Here is a 21,524-nt window from a genome sequence, read left to right on the forward strand (position 1 = left end):
ACCTGAAGCCCAAGACTGCCAAATTACATTACACTTCGGTCATTCCTGCTTAGCACCTCATCCATAGTTAATTTCTTGAGCTCCTATGTTTTATCTGTGTATAAATTTTTCATTTGCAACAATATTTTAGCTTAGCAAAGGAAGAGCTCAGAAGTCTGAAGGTTTTTTTAATTAGTTCCTTTGTTAGTTCAGAAATTTTTGCTTCGTTTTGAACCAGCTGCCTGTATAACTGAGGTTCATAGTCCTTTCAGAAACTCATATTACCGTTTTTGATGAAACACAATGAGAGCTATTCATTTCATAATGAGTTTCACCCAGCCCTTGACAGCACACCAGCAATATGTTGAGTGCTGAAATGTGAACCCTGACCTCTTCACAGCTGAGCAGAGAAGAGCTCCGTCATGATCAAGATGAGATAAATTGCCTGTAGACTGTTGGGCAGAAGACACAGGCTGAAATTTCAATGTTCCTGATATTCAGTGGTCTGATTACTCCAGTTCACCTGTTTATAGGGCGCTCTGCCAAATTCTAAAAGGTAGGAAAGAACTGAGGATCGTTAGACGTGAATCCGAAACACAGCTGTAGATATATGAAGCACCCTTACAGCTGACCTACTGCAACCCTCAGAGTAAGATTTAACCAGCATTTGGCTTCCTTTATATGTAAGGAAACGGGCTCATGCAGAAGGTGTCTCAGAGCATGGAAATGACTTTCCGGCTCTGGGAAGAAACAAACTCATATTCTGTATTTTACCTTTGCAAATGCCTCCTTCCTTCACTGAAAGTATTATTTACTAATGACCCAGAACTCTGATAGGTTTAAAGGTAAAAGTACATTTTGTATCCTAAACAGCATACAGACTAAAAATAAAAGAATACATTGTAAACAAGCAAACTGTGAGAAGGATTGTTCAGGTGATCTGAAAGGAGCTCGGAAAGAAGATACGGAACATCATATCTAAATTCATGATATTTTCCTCTTGGGCATAGTGGAAAGCAGAAAGATAACGTGCTATGGCTTGCATCAGGGAAAGGAAGCATATGGTTAAAGAATAAGTCCGGATGATGAATGTGATGATAGGGCAACAGTGACTGAAAAATAAAGAAGCTAACATGAGAAGAAGTATTGTATGCTTCGTTTTGACATAGCAAGCCTCTAATATGGACAAGATGTTTCTGAGAAGAAATCACAATAACAGTACAAAAAGATAGAAGGATAAACCAGAAAGGACACCTATAAAGTTTCTCAGACTTCCAAGGATTCGAGTGTAGAGAGATTAGAAGACTAGACTATTACAGGTAAAGCACCAAAATGACATTGAGAGACCATCTACAGAGAATATAACACTTAATATGATACTTCCTAGCAGAGATGGAAAGAATAGTTAAGAGTAGGTGAAAAGATAACTGCTTCTCCAAGGGACCTCATTTTTGAGGTTGAATGAAGCAGAAGAAAGTTTCAGAGACAGGAGAGGAAAAGTGAGAGGAAAAGGAGATTAGCTGGGAGGAGGTCGGAGCGGAGCAGTCAGACTGAAGGACTGGAATCAAAAGGGTTAAATACAACAGTGAGGAAGAAGGGACACTGCAATTTTTTTCATAATTTTATAAAATTCTCCTAAAACAAGCTGACCAGATCTTGAGAAAATAGGGCTGGAGGAGAGAGTCAGAGATGCCAGTCAGGCAGAAGGTAGACCACAGACAGTAGGTGTTGAGAGAAGGAAAGAATTTTATGACAAAATGCAGAAACATTAGGAAAAAAAAGAATAGGATTAATTTGAAGTGAAAAAAAAAAATTAAAAAAAGCAGTCCCTAGACTTCCACCAGAGCAGCAGAGACATGGTAGAGAGAAAGAAAAAGAATAAGAATAGGGTACAAGGAATCAATAGTGAGTAGGACAGTGGAAAGGAGGAGATTGAAAGAGAAACTGTTGAGAAAGCCGTCTGGTAGCTCACAAGAATAGAGCTCAGAGCACAACGAAAGTGTGGTCAAGAGAGTGGCCATTTCTTCTGAGTGAGAAGGTGAATTCAGGATTAGACCAAATGACTTGATAGAGATGAAGAAATGTTGACCTTTGTTCAGTCCATTAGTCTCTCATAAGCTAACTCACAAAGGATGAATGGGGACAAATCAGTGGTGATGACATAGATATGTCATTAATCACAGCACGATAAACAAAGGGAAATGCATGCTGAAATAAAGTTCAGGTGGGAAGGAGTGATTGGAAGTAAGGTGGCACGTATTAAGCCAACAACATTATCTGCATGTAACTGATTCCTGTTTAATAACTTAGCAGCAAAGTATTTAAATCTATTTTTTTACAAAACCTGTAAAAGTCCCAGGTAATGTTAAACTATATATCTAAATATGTCACTGGTTGAATCTCACTTTTTCACACGGTAAAATATGCTTTTGAGGAAGCTGCTATAAAATGCTGAAACTTTCAAAAGTGTAAATGCGCAGTTACATTGCATTTTAATGGCACCTCGAGCCCCCGTGGGTAGGGGAGCCTATGGAGCTACATATTTGAAGAATGTGGGAAGAATGGATGGTTTGTAATGCATGGTCGCTAGGCTTCGGGATTCAAGGTCACAGCAAAGTGAAATTTTAATAACTCAGTGGAAGTAACTCATGAAATGTGTATCTTGCAGTTTCTGCAAGTATGTCGATTGCATTCATCTTCAAATTTTACCTAAAGGTGTGTTTCACCATGTGCTGTCTCTGGACTGGATCATGTGCACTCAGTTAGTATCATAAATTAATGTGATTATGTAAATTCTGTCTGTCGGTTTGGGATCTTCCCGAAGCCCCAGTCACCTTTCATTAAGACATAGCCTGATATAAGATGGCCTCATTTGAGAAGCTGGGAAGGGTATAGATATTATGAGCTCCATCTCTAGCATCAAATAACCAGACAGGCAGCACTGAATATGTTGAGAAATTCAGCAGCAGGATGTTTAGACATTCATAGTACTGAGCTCTGTAAACCAGCAGTGCTGAATAAGCAACAGGAGCATTAGCCTATTTAGATGCTAAAAAGGATGGGATTTTAAAATTACCCAGATCCTTATAATATTTATAACTGGTTTGGTTAGCATGCATTTCACTAACATTCATTTTATTCTGACTATAGGAAACTGCAGTCTGATTATTTTTCCAAACCAACCTTGAATAGTAGATGTTGACTACACTCTGGAGGTGGCTTTGCAATTGATTTTTTTTTTTTAATTGTCTGTTGTTTGACGAGCCAATTCTATTCAGAAATCATATATGAATTCTTAGGTAATGGATGCTAATTGTAAAAATCCTCAACAGCTTAATCTGCTGTAGCCTTCTTGAGAATCTAATAAGCCTCTCTCATAATAAAATGTGTCAGAAGGGGCAAATATTTTGCTAGCACAGCTTGTAACTGATTGTTTGTAGCATGGTAGCAAGTATTCACACAACAGAAGTACTGTGCAGTCATTTTTAAAAAGAAACATTTGGTTTAGTGCCTTAAGGGCAAGAATGATTACTATATTTTTTAAAATGCATTTACTGTCTCATCCCTACCAGCAATATGTCAGTTTTTGTGAGGACTGCATGTTATTCGCCTTAGGAAAAGCAAAATCAACATAATGAAGCAGAACTCGGCTGAGCTGTCTAAGGACGCTTGGGGTGGGGGGTGGGGGTCGTTGATGTTTCCCCTGCAGTTGCAAAGTGATAATAAGATTTCTGAACCTTTTTGCTTCAGAAAAAAAAAAGAAGAAAAACCAAACCCACCCACACTTTTTGGGCGGGAGGGCATTTTGGAAGGTAGAAGTAAGGAATGTAGTGCACGTGACTGAACTACTGCCATTGCTAGAGTAAGACCGGGTTATAAACCATATGGAAGGACATAGAGCTGATAAAAATCCCAGTGTGGGTCTGCCACCTATTTTGACCCGCTAGTTTGTCCCAACAGTTTCATTCTGCCAAGCAGCTGAATGTCTGCAGAGACATGAGACGATGGGCTTTCGATGGTGTTAAACTTGTCACACCCCTGCGTTTGGCCAAGAATGAGGACCATTTTAAAGCTTTTCTGTCCGCAGTTTCTGGGAGATTCATCAGTCATGTTGGAACTTTCTGGTGTTATTAAATGCTGCCAAGAAATCTGCCATGATTTTTAGCTGAAGTATCTTGCATCTTTCTGTTCGCACAGCTACTCAGCCACACAGGGTTCGACATTGTAACTGGAAATATGAGCCGTAGCAGGGAAACGGGGGAAAACGACTGCTCTGCCACATTCGGTGAAAACGATTTTGAAGCTGTCTAATTGCATGAAACAGGGCATAGTGAGTGAGGATCGGCTTTGCTTCCCAACCCAGTGTGACAGCTCAGATTAATCTCACATGCCATCAAGCAGTTCAGCTTCCTCGGAGATCTTGGCAAGCTCCCCCAGCAGGAGGAGGCAGACCTGATCAATACAATATTTTAGTATCAAAATAACCAGATCCCGGGCAGAGAAAACGTACCTTCATCCTCTTAAAAAATATTCTTTTCTGGTAGCAGGGAAAAGAACACATAGGTTGTCATAGAAAGAAGGAAAGAAAGCCAATGCCAACAAAAGTATTAAGTTTGCTGCACAGGTCACCTTTAAGCACTGTGAGCCAAGTTCCAGCATCTCTCACAGCACGCACAAGCCAGGGTTCAGAAGTGGCTGCTGAAGATTACTACAAACTGAGAAGCGGTAGAGAAGATTTCAGCTTTAATTATAAACTTCCTGCTATCTCCCCTCCTCCTTTGAAATTCAAGGCACTTCATTTTATTTTTACATAGTTTGGGGTCTGAGATTCCTTTTTATGTTAGTATAAAAATAACGATGAAAAGGAAAATAATTCTCTTATGAAAATTCATGAGAACAGGCAGAGTTTAGACGCTGTGTTATTTATTCAGGAGAGCGTAATGACTTTTTAAAACACCAGGACTGTATGTTTGTGTGGATTTTTTGTTTTGGTTCTTTCCCTTAGTGTACCTTCCCAGTTTTCATATCTGTGCAGCTGTGAAGCATATGCATTGGGTCTAAAAGTTGCAAATCATTAAGAATTTAGATTTAAAAGTTAATAGCCTGTAAGCACAGTAATCTGTTAGCTAAGAATTTAATGGGACCTTTCAAAAACCATTTTTATGTATTAAAGTACCCAAAGGTAGAAATCCATGTGCTTCTCTAATGACCTTAGTAAACAATCTGATCATTTTTAGTCCAGGAGTAAGTAAGGCCAGGTACTAACATCTCAGAAGGATACTTGTACTGAGGCATCCTGATACTGTGCAGAACCAGCTGTCTTGGCAGTTTAACAGTATCCATATGTAAACGCTGTATTATAGCTGCTTAGACACAGGCGTTGCTGTTGTCTGAGGGGCTTTGCCCAAGTAGGTGCATTCGGGCGGTTCTCTGTCTCAGTGTTGCTGGATCTCAGAAATCGCCTGCAGCAGTTGTATTGTATCAGTCAGTCTAACAAACTAACAGTCTGACAGTCTAAAGGTTTTTCTGGCCTTCTAGGTCTTCGCAATCTAGGTCGGCTTTTCCAACTCCCCTCTTCCTTTAAAACACACAAGAAAATAGAAAGTAAAAAGATTCCTTCCTCTTGCAGAAGCCATAACCTTGAGCACCCTGGGTCCCAAGACCCTTTATTCTCTTTGGTGAGCTGGTTGCTAGCTGGACCTAGTGGGATCCATGCAAGAATCTTTAGGGCATTTTTCCTGCAAGATGTGTCAGGGGGTTTTCTTGCAAAACATATTGCTCTAGCAAAACTTTCAGCCTTCCCTGTATCTAGCTGACAACTTCCTCCTGGTACGTTGTTTCCCCCATGCTTATTTTTATACTGCCTTCTTACTGTTGGTAAGAAATAGAGGCTTGACCCTTCCTTGACTCTTCCTCACCCTTCCTTGACTCTTCCTCATCCCTTGGAAATATCTATTTGTCAATCCATTGGAATGACAGCTTTCACCTCAACAGTCCCTAAATTTTTCATCACCAGTTCTGAGTGCAGTGTGCTTTTGGAGAATAGTCCTGTGGCTACTGAGGCTCTCCAGCAACAAACAAATTTAATTCCCAATGTAATCTCATCAGTGCCATTGTTTGAAAGAACAGCGAGCAAGCAGAGTATCCATTTACTGTGGGAGAAAGCCTTGAATGAGCCTCATTCTGCCAGAAAGGTCCCCAGTTACCATCACACCCCGTTAAGAATCTTTGCACATCTACCAAACTACAGTGAGCAGAGGCCTCTTGTTTCTTATGGCTCTTTTAAGCCAGATCTGTCGGGGAGCAGATATGAAGGCAAGAGAAAGTAATCAACAGCCTTAGTACAATCAGACAGTTGAAATTATTTCTTTGAATAATGAAATCAAAGAAAGTGGTAGTCTCTAAGTCCAATGGGACGATGCTGAAATGCAAGGCAGCTCTGTGTGTTGTTAGTCTTTGTATGTGAAGGTGTAAATTCCAGGTAGAAAAATTACTCTAATCATCCGTCTGTTCTCATTTTACAATGTTTGTATTAAATAAGGAGTCTGCCTCTAATCCAAAAGCTTAGTATCCTTTTGTTTTCAAGGTAATATGTGTAGACTCTTTTCTTCACATAGCTTGACCGGTAGTGGCTCAAGGTATGTACAGCTCATGAAAAATATGAAATGTTGTAGAAATGAGGCCAAACTCTGAGCTCTAATAAACAGAATACAAAAATGATACAAAGGGAGACGAGAGCATTGCCATTTATACTGGCAAATTTCAGCTCTGACATTCTTTTCCTCAAGAACAAGAGAAACGGCTTTTTCAAAGGAAAGATAGGAACAGCCAGGCACTGCTGGGTTTATCTTCAGCGTGATAAGCTTCCTTCAGGGAGACAAGAACAAACTGTGCACAAGGCATAGAGGAGGTACAGGCAGTACATTTTAAACTCTTTCCACAGCGAATTGTTCCAGCTTCAGGAAACCATTTAAGTTTGCTCTGGCAGAGCTCCTTCCAGCTTCTCGGGAAGCACATATATTTGGTACCTGCTTTGGTGCGCTGAACTTTTTAATTGTATTTCATTAGGGCTTGATTGATAAGCAGTTGTATACGACGTTTTGGTTTGATGTGAGGTCTAGAAAGGAAGAAAGATGGATAAAGTTAACCCTAATCTTGAGGGATGTCTCCATGTCAGCTGTGACTGAAAAGTACCGCACGCAACTCTCAGTCCCCTAAAGACAAAGCCGTATGGGGAATCCTTGCAGTAGCTGCGCCCACCTGTGGGGGCCATCTCCAACCTGCCTTCCAGGGAACCTGCCACCCCTGAGGTGCTGAGATCGCCTTTGCTACACAGAAGAGGTCTCTGGAAGAGACCATTGGGAAGAGATGGTCTTCCACGCTATCAGCCCAACTAGGGCCAGAGCTCTGAGGGCTTTCAGACTTCTGTCTTCAGGGCAGAGGAAACAGGAACAAGAGTTTCTGTCTCTGTAGCAGTTTATGTGTCAAGGCAACAAGGCAACTGCAAAGCCCCACCTTCGGGACCTCAAAGTCACTCACAGCCTGAGATGAACTAGCACAACACTCTGTAGACTTCCAGTGGCAACATCATTAAAAGTTTGGTAACACCAGTTTGTCTCCACGAAATTATTTGGGTTTGTCAAGTTAGTATTTTGTTAAGTTAACACCTGTTTTATAAAAAAATTCCTGACCAGCTCAGTACTATTCCTACAGGCCCTGCAGTAAGTAGCTGTATTGTTTTAGGCAGCAGAAACACAGGGAGGTAAGCATTGCAGGTAATTTGCAACATGTATTGAACCAAATTCTGCGCTTGTGTAATGTCACTGAAACAGTGACTTCAAGAACAAGAAGAGACAGTACCAATCTCTCTATTTTGTTTACCTGACACTTTCTGTTAGAAGAAATTGTGTAACTTGTTTGTTGGGGGTTTTTTTTGAGAAACTTTCCACTATTATTTGCAGCAGACCTTTGAAAATTCATCTAACAAAAACTCTTTGGGGTAAAGAAGTCTCTTTTTCTTGTCCAATAACATTACTAAATACGTTCTGAACTCCTAAGGCAGAACTTCTACTTTCTGTCTCCTTCCTCGCAAGACTTTGGCGGGACTTTCAAAATACTGGCCTGCCAACTTGTATTCATAGTAACCTGATTTGTAATTGCACTAAAACCACCAATGCTTAATCTGCTAATGTACTGTATGTGCGTTTGGGAATAACTAGTCTTGAAGAGGAGTAAGGTGCTCTTAATGTTGTAAATTTTCTTCTGGATTAAAAGTCTGAATTGTAGTGCAGTTTATGTCTTTACTAATATTAAAGTTCAATTGGATTTGCACTTGGATGATCAAATATAACTACATAAAAGCACAGCATTGGTCTTGCTCATAAAATCTGTTGATATTTTGGCTGTTTCTAGCTGGCAGTGATAAGACAAATATTAATTGAAACAAAAAGTTGATATAATTTGCCATTTTAAGTTATATAGTAATGTCACAATTATTTTTCTGTGATAGTCATTATCTTATGTAGCGAAATTATACAGCTTATTAAAATATAATATGCCCGTGTTTTCTGATAAGCTGCTGTCTCAAAGCTGAACACTGATACTCTCAATTTACACATTCTGTATCAAATTTACAAGGTCCCATTTTTAATTTTATGTCTTTATAGACCACTGAGTCATATTGTAGTATATTCACCACAGGTTCACCTAGAGACTCCATTGACAAGGCAAGTTGGCTGCAGAACAGGGCCTAAGAGATCGTTATCTTCTCAATAAGTAAATTAACTAAAATCTATCAGTTCAGTAAATGGTAAGAAAATGAACTTTGTGCAATAGTTTGGAAGGAAGTATTGGGTGAAACTAAGCTTATCCATGTCATATCCACTCTCACTTCCTACGTTGTGGTTATGATGTTCTTTGGTGATCCCCTTCCAGATTTTACCCTAAAAGATAAATTATTCCCTTTTTAAAAGTCTACTTTAAAATATTGTAAAATTTTCATTTTTTCCAGGAGTATTTCAAGGCAAATAAAAATGAAACTATTCATAGTTCTAGGACCTGTGTAAACTTTAAAATTAATTGTAAGTAAAACAAATTGTAAATGTAAATTTAGAAAAACCCATCATTTTTGTGCAAGTGACTTTATTTTTGCCTCTGGCTTTGCCAAAGTTTATTGCCATATATGCTCCTTTGTGCTATCCTGGAGAGAATTGCTATAAGCAAAGATGCAGAGATCCCTAAGCAGCACAGCCCACCCAGAGACCTGGGCAGGAGTTAACGTTGTGGATTTTTTTGACAAAAAAAGAAAAAAAAAAGACTCAGTATGAAATATTTTGTTTGAAACACTGGGTTTGATAAACTTTTGCTGATCAAAAGGCAGAGTTCAAACCCCCTGGCAGGCTGTCTCCATGCCAGGAGCAGCCCAGAGTCCCCAGCCAGGTGGGGAGCAGCGGGGGATTCATCAGCTCTCCCAGGGCACACCTGGAAGACTTAAATTCTTGGGTGGAGCCACCTCTCCTCCAGCTTCTGAGCTCTCTTTTCTGCAGCCAAAGCTTGGACCTGTGCTGAAGTGGGGGTGTTTGTGGCTCTGGGGCAGGCTGTGCAGTGTGGCTGGCCAGGGGCTGCCGTGTACGGTCCTGGCATCTGGCTGGTGGCATCTGGCAACCGCGCTGTCTTGTCCCTGTTCCTGTGCAAGCAAACCAGATGTCGTCTCCCTGTATTTTCACAGTATGTGGTAAGTAGTGTGTCTGTGTAATGAGTAATGAAGTTGAGTCAGTGTACGTTTTCCCTGTGTTGGAGTGCGAATGTTTTAAACCACTAAAATTTCTTTATGCATTAGAACGTTAAGAGGCTGAATTCTGTACAACTTAACTGCTCCTTAAATCTTATGCCTGTCAGTGCATCGCTTCACCAGTCTGAAAAGCAAAAGCAGGCAGGGTTTGCATGTGAGTCTTAATACTCGAGCAAGGCATCCATGTCTCATTGCTTCTGGAATACTGGAAATACTCGGCCCTCTTGTCCTTTTAAATGTGGCAGACTTTTACCTCAGTGGGGAGTTTCTGGTTTGTTCTTTCTGCGCAGTTGTTATTTTCTAATGATTGGTAGTAGATCCTTTCAACTCTGAGTCTTAAAGGAGGATTAAAGTTGGTTAAGTTGTCAGGAAAAAAAAAAGGCCTAATTTGCTTTGGCCTGGCTTGCTGCTGACATATTTATTCTAAACCAAGATGATTAGCATAGCAAAACGTGTTCCCAGAGTGTGTGAATGTGCGCGTCCATTGAGAAGGGATTTGCAGGCTCTCGGCTCGTGGCAGCCGATATTCTTGTCTGGGTTTTAATTTGTTTGTTTGGACGTTTGATGTGTTGTTAGGGGTTATAGGTTTGAAAAGCTTCCAGAAGTCTTATCCAGCCTCTCAAAATATCACTCAAAAAACCCCCATGTTTACTTCTGGAGACAGATGTCCTCCCTAGGAAAAAGGTGCTTACCTCTATGTTGGGGGGTGTGTGGAATCTGGGGATCCCGTTAAAACTTTCAGCTATTGCTCACTTGGCCAAGCTGACAAAAATTATCTTTGACTTGCTTCAAATACAGTGACGTTTTGTTCTATTGTGTCTGACAAAGTGTAGCTTAAAAAGAATATATTTATTTGTGAAACCCAGATTGTTTCTTGCAACCAAAATGGGTGGGGTACTCTGCTGCCAGTCACATCGCAGGTGTAGCAGTTCTACCTCGTTATGTGCATTATATGAAGTGCTACTAAAATTGTGACCTTTTTAAAAGAATAAAATCCTTTGAGATGTACTCCACTGTGAACTCATCTCTTTATTAAATATCACTGACTTTGAGAGAACAAACTTCCTCTTGCTATCAAAAGAAGCTCCTGAAGATGAACGTGGGGGGAAAGAAGAGAATAATGTTCCCTTCAGCGTCTGTAAGTGGGACACTGCAAATCAAGCTCAGGTGAACCCATTCTAGTCCCTGCCTAAGGGGGGCTTCTACCCACAGGGCTGCAGTGAGAACAGAGCTCAGGCCTAAGGCTCAGCACATTGGTTTTTTACTCTCAATAGAGTGATGGCAAAGGCCACCAGGCTCGATGAGCTGATGAAATGACTTGAAATGGATAAATTAATTTTTTTTTTTTTTTTAAGTGAGGATGGGAGAGTGGAAATCATTATTAGCTCCAGAAGAATCTTCCGGTAGAACCTGGCTCAATGTGAATCTTGAAGGGACCGAGGCAGGAGTAAGGAAATGACGGGGTGGGAGATGGTAAGACTGTGAGAGAGGGACAGGCAGCTGTGTCCACAGTGGGCTTTTCTTTTATGGTTCTAGTGCGAAACGCCTGAATATAGTTTGGTCCACAAATGCTGTACAACGTATTTTATACTTGCCACTCGGAGCATCAAGATCCTGTGATTTGTTAGGCATCAGTCTAGCTAAGAACTTCAGTCTACATTTAATTTTGATGAGGTGCTCATTAGTTCAGTTGCTCATCTCCATCCTGCACGCTTTGTGGCTAATGGCTTTGATGATGATGGCACTAAATCATACACTTCAAGTTTAGCGTTTCTTAGCTGTTTTTCTATAGCTAATCTTAAAACTTTCTTCTGAACATTTTTACATACAGACAAGGGTCTGACTTTCCACAATCTCAAAATCAGAGCCTGTGAAAAGCTAAAAAGTCTGCTTTGTGCCCTGATCCATCCCTCTGCAGTCCCCAAAGGAGAAGCACAGCACTTCTCGCATCTATCTCCAGTCTCTGCTCATCAGTATCTACAGTCCTACATCCAAACGTATTCTTGACTGTGAGTTTGAGCGTCTCCAGAAGTGCAGGGCTGTAAGTAAAGTAAAGAGGAAATTTTCTTGTCAAGCTGAAAAGACAAAAGAAATGCCTGTGATGGAAACCTTTCGAGAAAATAAGATAATCGTTACGTTTTAGTAACAAAGCATTGTTGGAGGCAAGGGAGCTGCAGAAGTGTCAGTTACTCTGGAAAACTTAAATAAATGGTTTGTAGAGCCCTGGCGAAAGAGAGTGTGTCTGTGGAGTTGTATTTGGGGGTTCAGAGCCAAGCAACCCCCCATCTGCAGCATTTAGCATCTGATATAATGGTAACTGCAAGGCAGAATGCATCTGAAAGAGGGAAAACTGCTCTGTGCATTAAGAAAACTTCTTGAAAATAATGAGGGAATTTAGTCTTAAATACTACACTTCTATTTTCATAGTTTATGATAGCATGATTGGATTCCTTCTGTGGACAGAAGCTTCTTAGTGGTACTATTCATCACTGTGACAAAGGTTGGACTGGAAGAAAACTAGAGCTGAGATGAAAGAATAGAACTTTTATTATTTTAGCAGCTGAATGTGTCATTGCATCAGAGTCAGTATTGTGTAGCAAATTGCAAGCTGTAGTGAAATTGCTTTAAAATATATCTGTATATATTTTTCTAAAACTGTGATAAAGTCATTCAGCGGCACATTGAAGTGTATTTCTAGCTGAACTGTTATATCATATCTTTTTTACTGTGGTATGAGAACAGATGGCAGTTATTTTTCTTAAGAGTCTCCAGCAAAGCCGATGCGATGCCTTGCCTTCCCTTGTAAATGTTTTCAAGGGAAAGACAAGTACACACGGCCAAAATGAATCTGCATTGTAACACTGACTTGTGATTTCTAAAGCAAACTTTTAATCAGCTTACAACAGTATGCTGGTGATAATTACTTAATGTCATATCAGTCGAGTAGTTCATTATGACAGGAAATGAGCTATTAATCAGAATCAATTGCACATGTTTTGAAATAAGTTTTTAGAGCAGATGTCTTTCTGTAGACATTTTTAATGCAATAATCGAGTAGTCCATGACTTGAGGACAACTGCAGTAGCTCCCGTGGTACAAATGCCTTTGGAGATGCTCTCTGTCACTCTGTAGCATTCGTAGGGGAGCTGAGAGTGATATGAGAATAACAGCCGTTCAGTGTCTGGCATGTGGAGAGGGGTACTGCGCGTACAGGGACAAAGTTGTTAGGGGATTTTAGACACTTTTGTAAGCATAATATAAATTGCAATGTTTTTCAAAGGATTTTGTTTTAAAGTTGTGGCTACCTTAACAGTAACGTGGCAACTTGGAGAAGGCCTGGTGAAAAGGTCTCCAAATACAACCTGCAGTAATGTTACTTGTCTGCTTCGCCAGAAACGCTGTGTGTTGAACAAAATTCTGTATTCTTAAGTGAAGTAATTTGTAGCTATAAATCAAAATGAAGCTGCCAAGTACTGTAAATCTAGGACTGCCTACCAATTTATTGCTTTTTAGATTGCCTACTGTAATGTGCCATATTACAGAAGCATTGTTAGGAGCTGCATTTAATTTACTCGCTTTAAATTAATACTGTGGTGAAAATCCAGCTTTGCCTTATTCAGAGAAGCTTTCATTCTTCTGTTTTATACAAGCGTGTTCAAAAAAAAAAAAAAAAAAAAAAAAAAAAAAAAAAATAAAAACTAACCAAACCTGGTGCCTCTTATTTTACAGCCTTCGACAAAAGAAAGGGAACTTGGCCCAGAAGCACTGGACTGGACCGGCTAACATAGTGAAATGCAAGCCTTGCCCCGTGACACATGCCAACGCTGTCTGCGGGTCTGATGGACACACGTATACTACCAGGGTAAGTTCTCCTTGGGACCTGAAATCCTGTCGGCAGCAGTCACCCGGGCTGTAGTATGAAAATGAAATAACTTTAATAGGCGGTATTAAATGACAGTCTACTTTGGTTCTATGGTATATTTCTGTGGAAAAAGAGCTGATAAGTGTAGGTTTTTACATACTTGAAAAACGGCAAATCAGAATTCTATGACTTTTGTGACTCATGTTTCTCTAAATAGCTCATTCTTGCTAATGAAGTAGAACACTTTCAATATTGATGATGCAACAGAAGAAAATTCTTTTGCTCAGATTGGCTTCTTTGGACAAGAGGATTTTGGGATAGTTCTTGCTTTAAGATTTGGTCTCCAAATGATAAAAAAATTAATAAAAATCACAGAACAATGATACTGCCAAGTTATTCTATCTCCTTCCCTACGCCAGCTACATGGGTAACATATTACAATTCATTTAAACCACAGTTTTAATATGCTTCTGTGCCAGATGCGGCATATACGGTACCATAAAAAAAAAATCCCCATAACCCAGTGGGGATAAACTGGCTTATTGTTATACTGAAAATATGATCACCTTGGGGCTTGACTCAATAAAAGAAACTGGCTTCACAGCCATTCAGCAGTCCAGATCTCCCGTTATCAAATAAAGCCTGCCATGTCTCGGATACACGTTCCATAAACAGCACTTCAGGCACTGGAAGTCATGTTTAGGGAATCTCAAAGGTTTTCTTCTCTTCCTGCATGCAAGGTGAGGTTTGAGGGCCAGTAAGCTACCCTTTAAAATCCAATAATATCCCCTCCACAATCCAGGAAAATAATGTGAGCAGGGGAAGAAATTCTCCGCTGTGATGTAACAGTGATGATGATGATGCAGCTACATTCTCAGCTGGGCAGCTTGAATGCTTCATCCGTTAATGGACACAAATATTAAAATGCTGATGTGGTTAATTCATTTAAGCCTCTCGTCTATTCTGGCTGAAGGATTTGCATGGCCAGAGGAGCAAATAGACAGAAAGTCTCATACTTGCACACAGACTACAGGAAAAAGGGCTCCAAGTTGCATGTTAAACAGGCTGCTCTCTTTAATGCTCTTTAGGAGTATGTAATACAGTAATTTAGCATTGGTATTTAGGATTAAAATTGGGCTTGTTTTGAAAACAAATTTTTCTGTCTGAACTATTGAGAGTGTATAAGGTACTCTGCAGTAAATAGCTTTCATTGCATATTCAGTCATCCTATTGAACTTATTTCTGTGCATCTTACCTGCATCCCTGTTAGCTCTGAGGCTTTTTCTTTTGACCTTCTGTATTTCTTACTGTACAATCCAAATGTTTCTCATCAGAAATTCTGTCAATGTCGTAAATTCACCAAAGTGTTGTGACTGCAATGTAAGCCTGACAGCTATCATGAAGACACCCAACAATTCTGGTTGCTGACGTGCTTTACTATCAAAGACACATCTCCCAGAAGTTGCTGCTGTTTATGGGGGTTTTTTGGGTTTGTTTTATTTTTAAAGGAGACTTTTAGAAGATTTATTCTGAAACAACTTTGTTTCATCTTCACTTACTGTGTGTTTAATTATCAGTTGCCCCTGTCCTAGCAATTAAAAATAACAGCATCTTGTTGGTCTCTTAAATGCAGAAACTTCTCTTCCACTGATTTTGCCCCCATTCTCTCCCCCTGCCTGGGGAAGGCAGGGTTTCAGTGCTTTCCCAGTATGATTCCACAGAAGCTATTGCTTGTCACTTTGCATATTAGTAGTTGCTTTTTCTAATTTTTTTTTTTTGATTGAAGACCCCTCCAGTGTTGTGCTGACTGGTAATCCTTCTGTAACATCCAGTTCCAGCAAGAGGACGTATGTCTGCTTAACCTTTATGCCATATCTAGGAGGTGCTTATAGCAGTACTGTTCTTTGCTGTATACAGCACACTGTAAATCTGGGAGTATATTATTACGGTAACCTGTAGAACATCACTGTCTCTCTACAATTTCTTTTAAAAGCTCTGCTTCATTGATTATTTTTTTTAATTATTTTTCTTTCAAAAGTCAAAATTTATTAAATGAGGTAAATACTTTAGGCAGAGCATTAAAACTAATGGTATATTTTAATGTCCTAACAAATAACGTTTTTATGGTCAGCAATGATCATGGGTTTCTGTTATCTTTTATGACCAGATCACAACTACTTCCCTCAAATTCACCATTAGTTTTCACCAGATAACGTGATCCCTTTTCTTTGCCCTTAAGTCGGTAAAATCAAAGCTTTTCTTTGATAATTTTCTTTTATACACAGTACTGCTGGCAAGTATTATTTCTGGAATGTGTCAGCACTGCAGTGCCAGTATTGACTATGAAAATGCAAAAAGGTGGACATTGGCGTGTGAGCAAATAAATACAAATGTGAAGTAGTGTGGTATGGATTTGTATCTGGCTCCGCGTCAGCTGCGTTGTGAATGTGTAGTGACGCACTGGGAAAGTGAAAGGATTCTCGCTAAGCTTGTAAACAAAAGATGGAGAGTAGCCACTACATTTCGGGGGCCGGAAAAGTCTTCCGAAGTTGACTGTTGGCCATCTACTGGCATAGGTGGAGAGGCAGCATACATGTACACACCGGCGTTTTGATCTGTCCTGGCTGAGTTAGATTTTTGCCTTTTCCTGCCGGCACAGCAGGGGGTTGGCAGGAGACCGGGTTTGGGCTTAAAGTTCTTGGCTTGGCAGAGCAGCATCAAAGCATTCTGCTAATGACTGGGGCTACCATTCAACACCATCAGTCATGCTTGTACCGGGGATTGCTCTTTCCGTACTTGGAACTGTTAGCTGAGGTGAAAATGAATGGAAAGGAAATGACACTGCAGAAGTATGACTGACTGATAAAATGCAGATGAAACTTGAGTGTCAATAAATGCATAGTAATTCACATTAAGAGAAAATAACCAAATGTGCATATCACAAGGTCTTTAGTCACTTGATCTTAGAATAGTTCTGGCTGTTTCTCTGAAGACATTGTAATGATCCCTGCCAGGCAAAAAAGCAAATAAAGTGTTAAAAAAGGAATGGAGAACAAGCACAAAACATCATTATGTGTCTCTGTAAATGCCTGGACTCCTCGTTGCCCTCAGTTATCATCACTTCGCCTCAAAGCTGACATGGTAGAACTAGGGAATAATCAGAGAAGGGCAGTGATGGCTGTGAGGTGTGGAACCTGTGAGGAAACACAGAATTAACTAGAACACTTCAGCATGACTTCATATGAAATCATGACTAACATTGGAAAAGGAACATTGTACTTAATAAAACAAGATCTAATGAAATGATAAGTCAGTAGTTTCAAAAATAAAGTATTTTTATTTTTTCAGTTCAAAATAAAATTGTGGAATTCACCGCAGCACAGTATTGTGCAGGACAAAGATATAAACAGGATTTATATAAACTCATGGAGAACCGATCCACTGCAGGCTGGTAAACCTCTCGCAGAGTCCCTAAGCCAGTGATTACCAGAAGCTGGGATGATTGGTATAGTTTGGCAGGACTGATTTGTTCTGTTTCTAATTTGCTACTTCTTTCACTCCTGTGTAGATTGCTTACTTTTAAGGGTTCGCAACCTGGCAGGATACTCAGCTGAGGGATTGCAGGGCTGAAGTAATGTGGTTCTTAGATTCTTATCTGTGAGTGGTGGCATCTATACCTTTAGATAAGGCAAGCTGATAATGGAGCTAACATACTCGCTTGTCGAAGTACTGCACTTTAAGAAAGGATCATATTCCTTTTCCATTTCAACTTTGACTTTGGTTGAAATTTGTTTTTAAATAGGTCCTGAGTATTCCTTATATCATTGCTTGTCATTTTTAGTTTCTACCCTTCAAAGTTTAGTTTCAGAGCTCAAAGCAAAATTAGGACGGCAGAACTTGATCTGGAATGATGGTTAACAGAGCTTTAGGAATGTGGAAGACTTTGATTTGTTCTCTTTTTATGAAAATTTCAAGAAATTTTTAAGGATTCAATTCCAGGAAGGTAACATAAAATGCATTTTTACTTGTTGTTCTCTTAAATGATGTCTTAGTCATTCCTGACTGCATAATAAAATCTTCCATTCGTAAAGGCTATATGGCAAAATAGCAAAAGCATCATCATCTTGCTGGTGTGCACTGTCTGATAATCCTCAGACTGTTATGCTCTTTGTTCTAGTGCTTTCTGCAGAGACTGCATTTTGAAAGAAAGCATTTTGCTTACGCTAATTACAGTGCTGATGATTCTGGGAATTGACTGTGCCCATCCACCTCAATTATAAAGGATGAGGGTTGTCTGAAGCCAGCCACGTGCGGAGCAGCAGGGGAAACGTTTTTGGCCCAGCAGAAATATGGGCTATATGGCATATTCTTGAGGACCATTACTGCAATGTGGTGTTATGCCTTGATGCCGCTGGAGATGCTCGGTAACTGATACTGTGGGTAAAAAAGAGTGAAACGGGATCCTGGATCCTCACTCGGAGTAACGTGTTGGGTTAATGGCAGGTTCAAGCATCCTCGCAATGACTTTGCGGCAAACTTTCATGAGGTTTTCTAACTGAATGTTTTTTCATCAAAACCAGCTTTATTTTTTAACAAGTGACATTTTATTCGGGTAGAAAGACAGTGTAGACCTAGAGGCAAGAACTTTGTGATGAAACTGAGGAGAGTGATCCAACCCAAAGCACTCAATAATAGAAAGGCCATAGGAGGGAAAAAAAAGTAAACTGTAAACCACCACATTTAAGCTTACTGGTTGATTTAGGTAGACTTAGGATTTTTAACTTGGTCCCTCAGTTCCATGAAATAAATTTAAAAAAAAAAAAAGCCCTCAAATTAGTCAAGATGCTGAAGGCTTTTATCTTTTCATCTTCCACTGGAAAATATTTAAAAGTGTTGGTAAATGGGCAAGTATTGAAAATGATGGTAAGTCCCTGTCCAGATCTTGTAGTACAAGGGGTTTAAAGGCTTAACTGAAAAGTAAAGTTACTGAACAGAAACTTGGTTCTGTTTTACCTCAAACCAGGTCAGTCACCCAAAATATCACAATAGGAGACACAGGTGTTGAGTATTTCAGTGGATCTTAAGTTGATTTAGCTTCATATATAGGAGTTGTATTGCTTGAAAATCTTGCCACGTTTCAGGCGTTAAATCCTTCTGGTTCTTTTTCTGAAGTGTCTTTGAAACTCGTCTCCATGGTTGATCTAGGTTATTTCATCTGCTTCACAGAAGTGCTAAAGTTGAAGGGGATGAAGATGTTTGGTTGTGGCATGTGGTTGGTTTTTTGTTCTTGTTCTGTTTTCCAGGTGACAAAGTAGTTGTGGCTGATGGGATTCTTTTAGTCACACCAGTAATTCAGTGCTTGTGCATGACGAAATTTGAAGACAGATGTAAAATATGGCTATATCTACTCAGTCTTTATATCCTGTTTCTAGCAATAGTTCCTAGTATTTTTTTGGACTTGCATAATTCTGGAAACTTTAGAAAGTCTCTATCACCCTTTCCTGTTAACTTTGAACTCTGTGGGCTTCAGGTTTGTCAAAAATTTCACTGAGTCTCTACTTACTGCTTGAAATACAGATGTTTCAAAATGTGCACACTCTCCCATATTATCAAACTTTGTAAAGAGAAATTGCTTTTTCCTGGGTATAACAGCTCTATTTAATACCCTGGCAATACAAAGCACTTCCATAGTATATTGCAGTCAGAGTTTTCAAAGCTTTTGAAATACTAACGAGTTAAGCTTATGGGGTAAGTAAGCTCTGTAAAGAGCACTGTGTAATTAGGTAACGTTTTTGTCAGCAACACATTAAGAAAAATAACTCTGTAGCTGTCAGTTTTACAGGAAGTTTAATTAAGCTAGTTAATAAAGCAATTACCTGAACATGACGATGACTGCACTTAACTAATCAGAAAATGAAAATAAGGATGATCTTAAATTACAAAACATACCACCTCAATGACTAATGGTCCCTTCAAAGATGGAAAGGTACATTGGTATAATTATTATGCTTCTAATTAGGTACATTGTTGTTTCGCAAATTTTAATTAAATCATTGCAAACTAATTAAGTTGGTGATCATGTCTCTTTTTGTTTGAAAATGGAAAAATCACCTCCTGTTGTCATAACATTAGGTAACAAATTTGATATTAAGGGATGTGCAAGAGAAATAACTTTCCAACAATCTTGAAATGGGAGGAAGAATAATGATCAAAATAACGAGGCACTATTAGTTAAATGTGCACAATGTGAGGGCTGCTATGTTTAATTAGGAGGAGCACAATTAACAAATAGTTGTTAGTGTCCAAGTGTCGATTATTTAGTGGAACGTGGTTTGGTCTTTCATATCGAACTATCAGCTGGGTTACCCGTCCTCTGGGCGTGGGGTGCTGCTCTCCAGCCGCGGTTCTGCACAGCTTTCCCTGTCTGTGGTTTGTCTGAGGGATGGCTCGGCCTTTCCTGGTGGAAAACAAGATACTCGGCAGAGGCTTAGCAAGTGTTTAGGACCTGTCCTCTCCTCAGTGATGTGAAGAGTTGGATTAAATTCTGTGTTAACTTTGAGCTTTAGTTTGGTTTTTTTAAGGAAAAATGAAGGAAATGGTGGGGGAGAAGGGAGGAAAGACAGGGAGAGTAAGGACAGGTGGGGTATGGTTAAACAAATCCATGGAGAAGAGGACTAATGCATCCTTATGCATTTGCTCCCTGTACGAAGTTAAAGGCTGTTGGTGGGAGGTACAAGAATAAATTATTCTTTCCTTTTCCCCTTTTTTTTTTTTTTTTCCTTCATCTTATTACTTTTAATCTATGAACTCGATTCTTTGCTCCGAGTTCAGAGTCTAGGCCTGCCGTAGTCTGCCGTGGCTTGAACCTGTGTGTGGTAGACCTGGTACGTTACCCGGGTCTTCCACTGACCTATGATGTGATGATGGGCAATTTGCCTTTTCCTCATTTGTAATTTGGAAAGATCTGGACTCTCTCCCTTAACTTGAAAGTAGCTCTCCCAGTATTTTATTATGATGACAAAGCTTGTATGATTTAACGGGTGTGGGGGTGTGATGTTGTTGTTTGCTTGTGTTAAATGAAATGTCTGTATAAGACATGACAGCACCATTGCTCTTTCTTGGACTTTTCTGATCAAGCTGGTCAGGATTTTTAATGGAGCATTCCCATATCTTTTTGTGGAAATCAGTAGGTTTCATGGGATGTGACCATTCTGTTGGAGTTTTCTACAGGAAAAATATCTCACAGTGTTGCTACTACTTCTTTATTCCTGTAGTAGGTTTTCAACATTCATTCCTGTTTCATTATCTGATTCATTTTGTTGCAGGGGGTTTCCTAACTGTAGCAATACATCTGGCATGAGGCTTTCAGCATCACTGACTTTATTCTCACAAATAACAACAAGGAAACTCCAGAGGACGGTGGGAGAACTAGAATTTGCCTAATGCCTTCGCCGAGTACCTTTGTGGATCGCTCGTTTGACTGGCATGTCTGGCCACTGTATTCCCAACAAGGCAGATGTTCCTGTATTCTGGGCCGGGGAGACTCAAGTCCTATAATCCAAAAGATACGTGAAGCTGTTATTGCAAGTCCTAAACAATAAACTTTGTCTCTCAGAAGGCAAAACGTGTAGATCTCTGTACTGTACTTGCCACAGCTGCAGAGTTTATTTGGCTTGAAGCGTGAGGTGAGCGATGTTACTTGATGAAGTGCTGCTTATCCTAAAGATGTCCTGTTGCTTATACAGTGTTTTTCTCTGTGCGGTCTCAAGGAATGAGCAGAGAATTGGCAATAAGGTAGATCTTGATTCTTGTGTACCTTGTAATCCATGCCAATGTCTTAAGACATTGTTATGTCTCAGGGGTATTTTTGCATATACTCTAATAACCACATTT

At 39.7% G+C, this 21,524-nt stretch overlaps 1 protein-coding gene across 1 annotated transcript in view; it reads left to right on the plus strand.

The window, feature by feature from the left end:
* SPOCK1 (sparc/osteonectin, cwcv and kazal-like domains proteoglycan (testican) 1) overlaps positions 1-21,524 on the plus strand; it is a 319,586-nt gene that overhangs the window by 204,735 nt on the left and 93,327 nt on the right. The window contains exon 5 of the mRNA XM_009891093.1: positions 13,499-13,631. Coding sequence (XP_009889395.1) covers positions 13,499-13,631 — 133 coding nt within the window. The remainder of the gene's footprint in view (positions 1-13,498; positions 13,632-21,524) is intronic.

This window comes from Charadrius vociferus, unplaced genomic scaffold, assembly GCF_000708025.1.
Source record: "Charadrius vociferus isolate BGI_N301 unplaced genomic scaffold, ASM70802v2 scaffold370, whole genome shotgun sequence".
NCBI classification, from domain to species: domain Eukaryota; kingdom Metazoa; phylum Chordata; class Aves; order Charadriiformes; family Charadriidae; genus Charadrius; species Charadrius vociferus.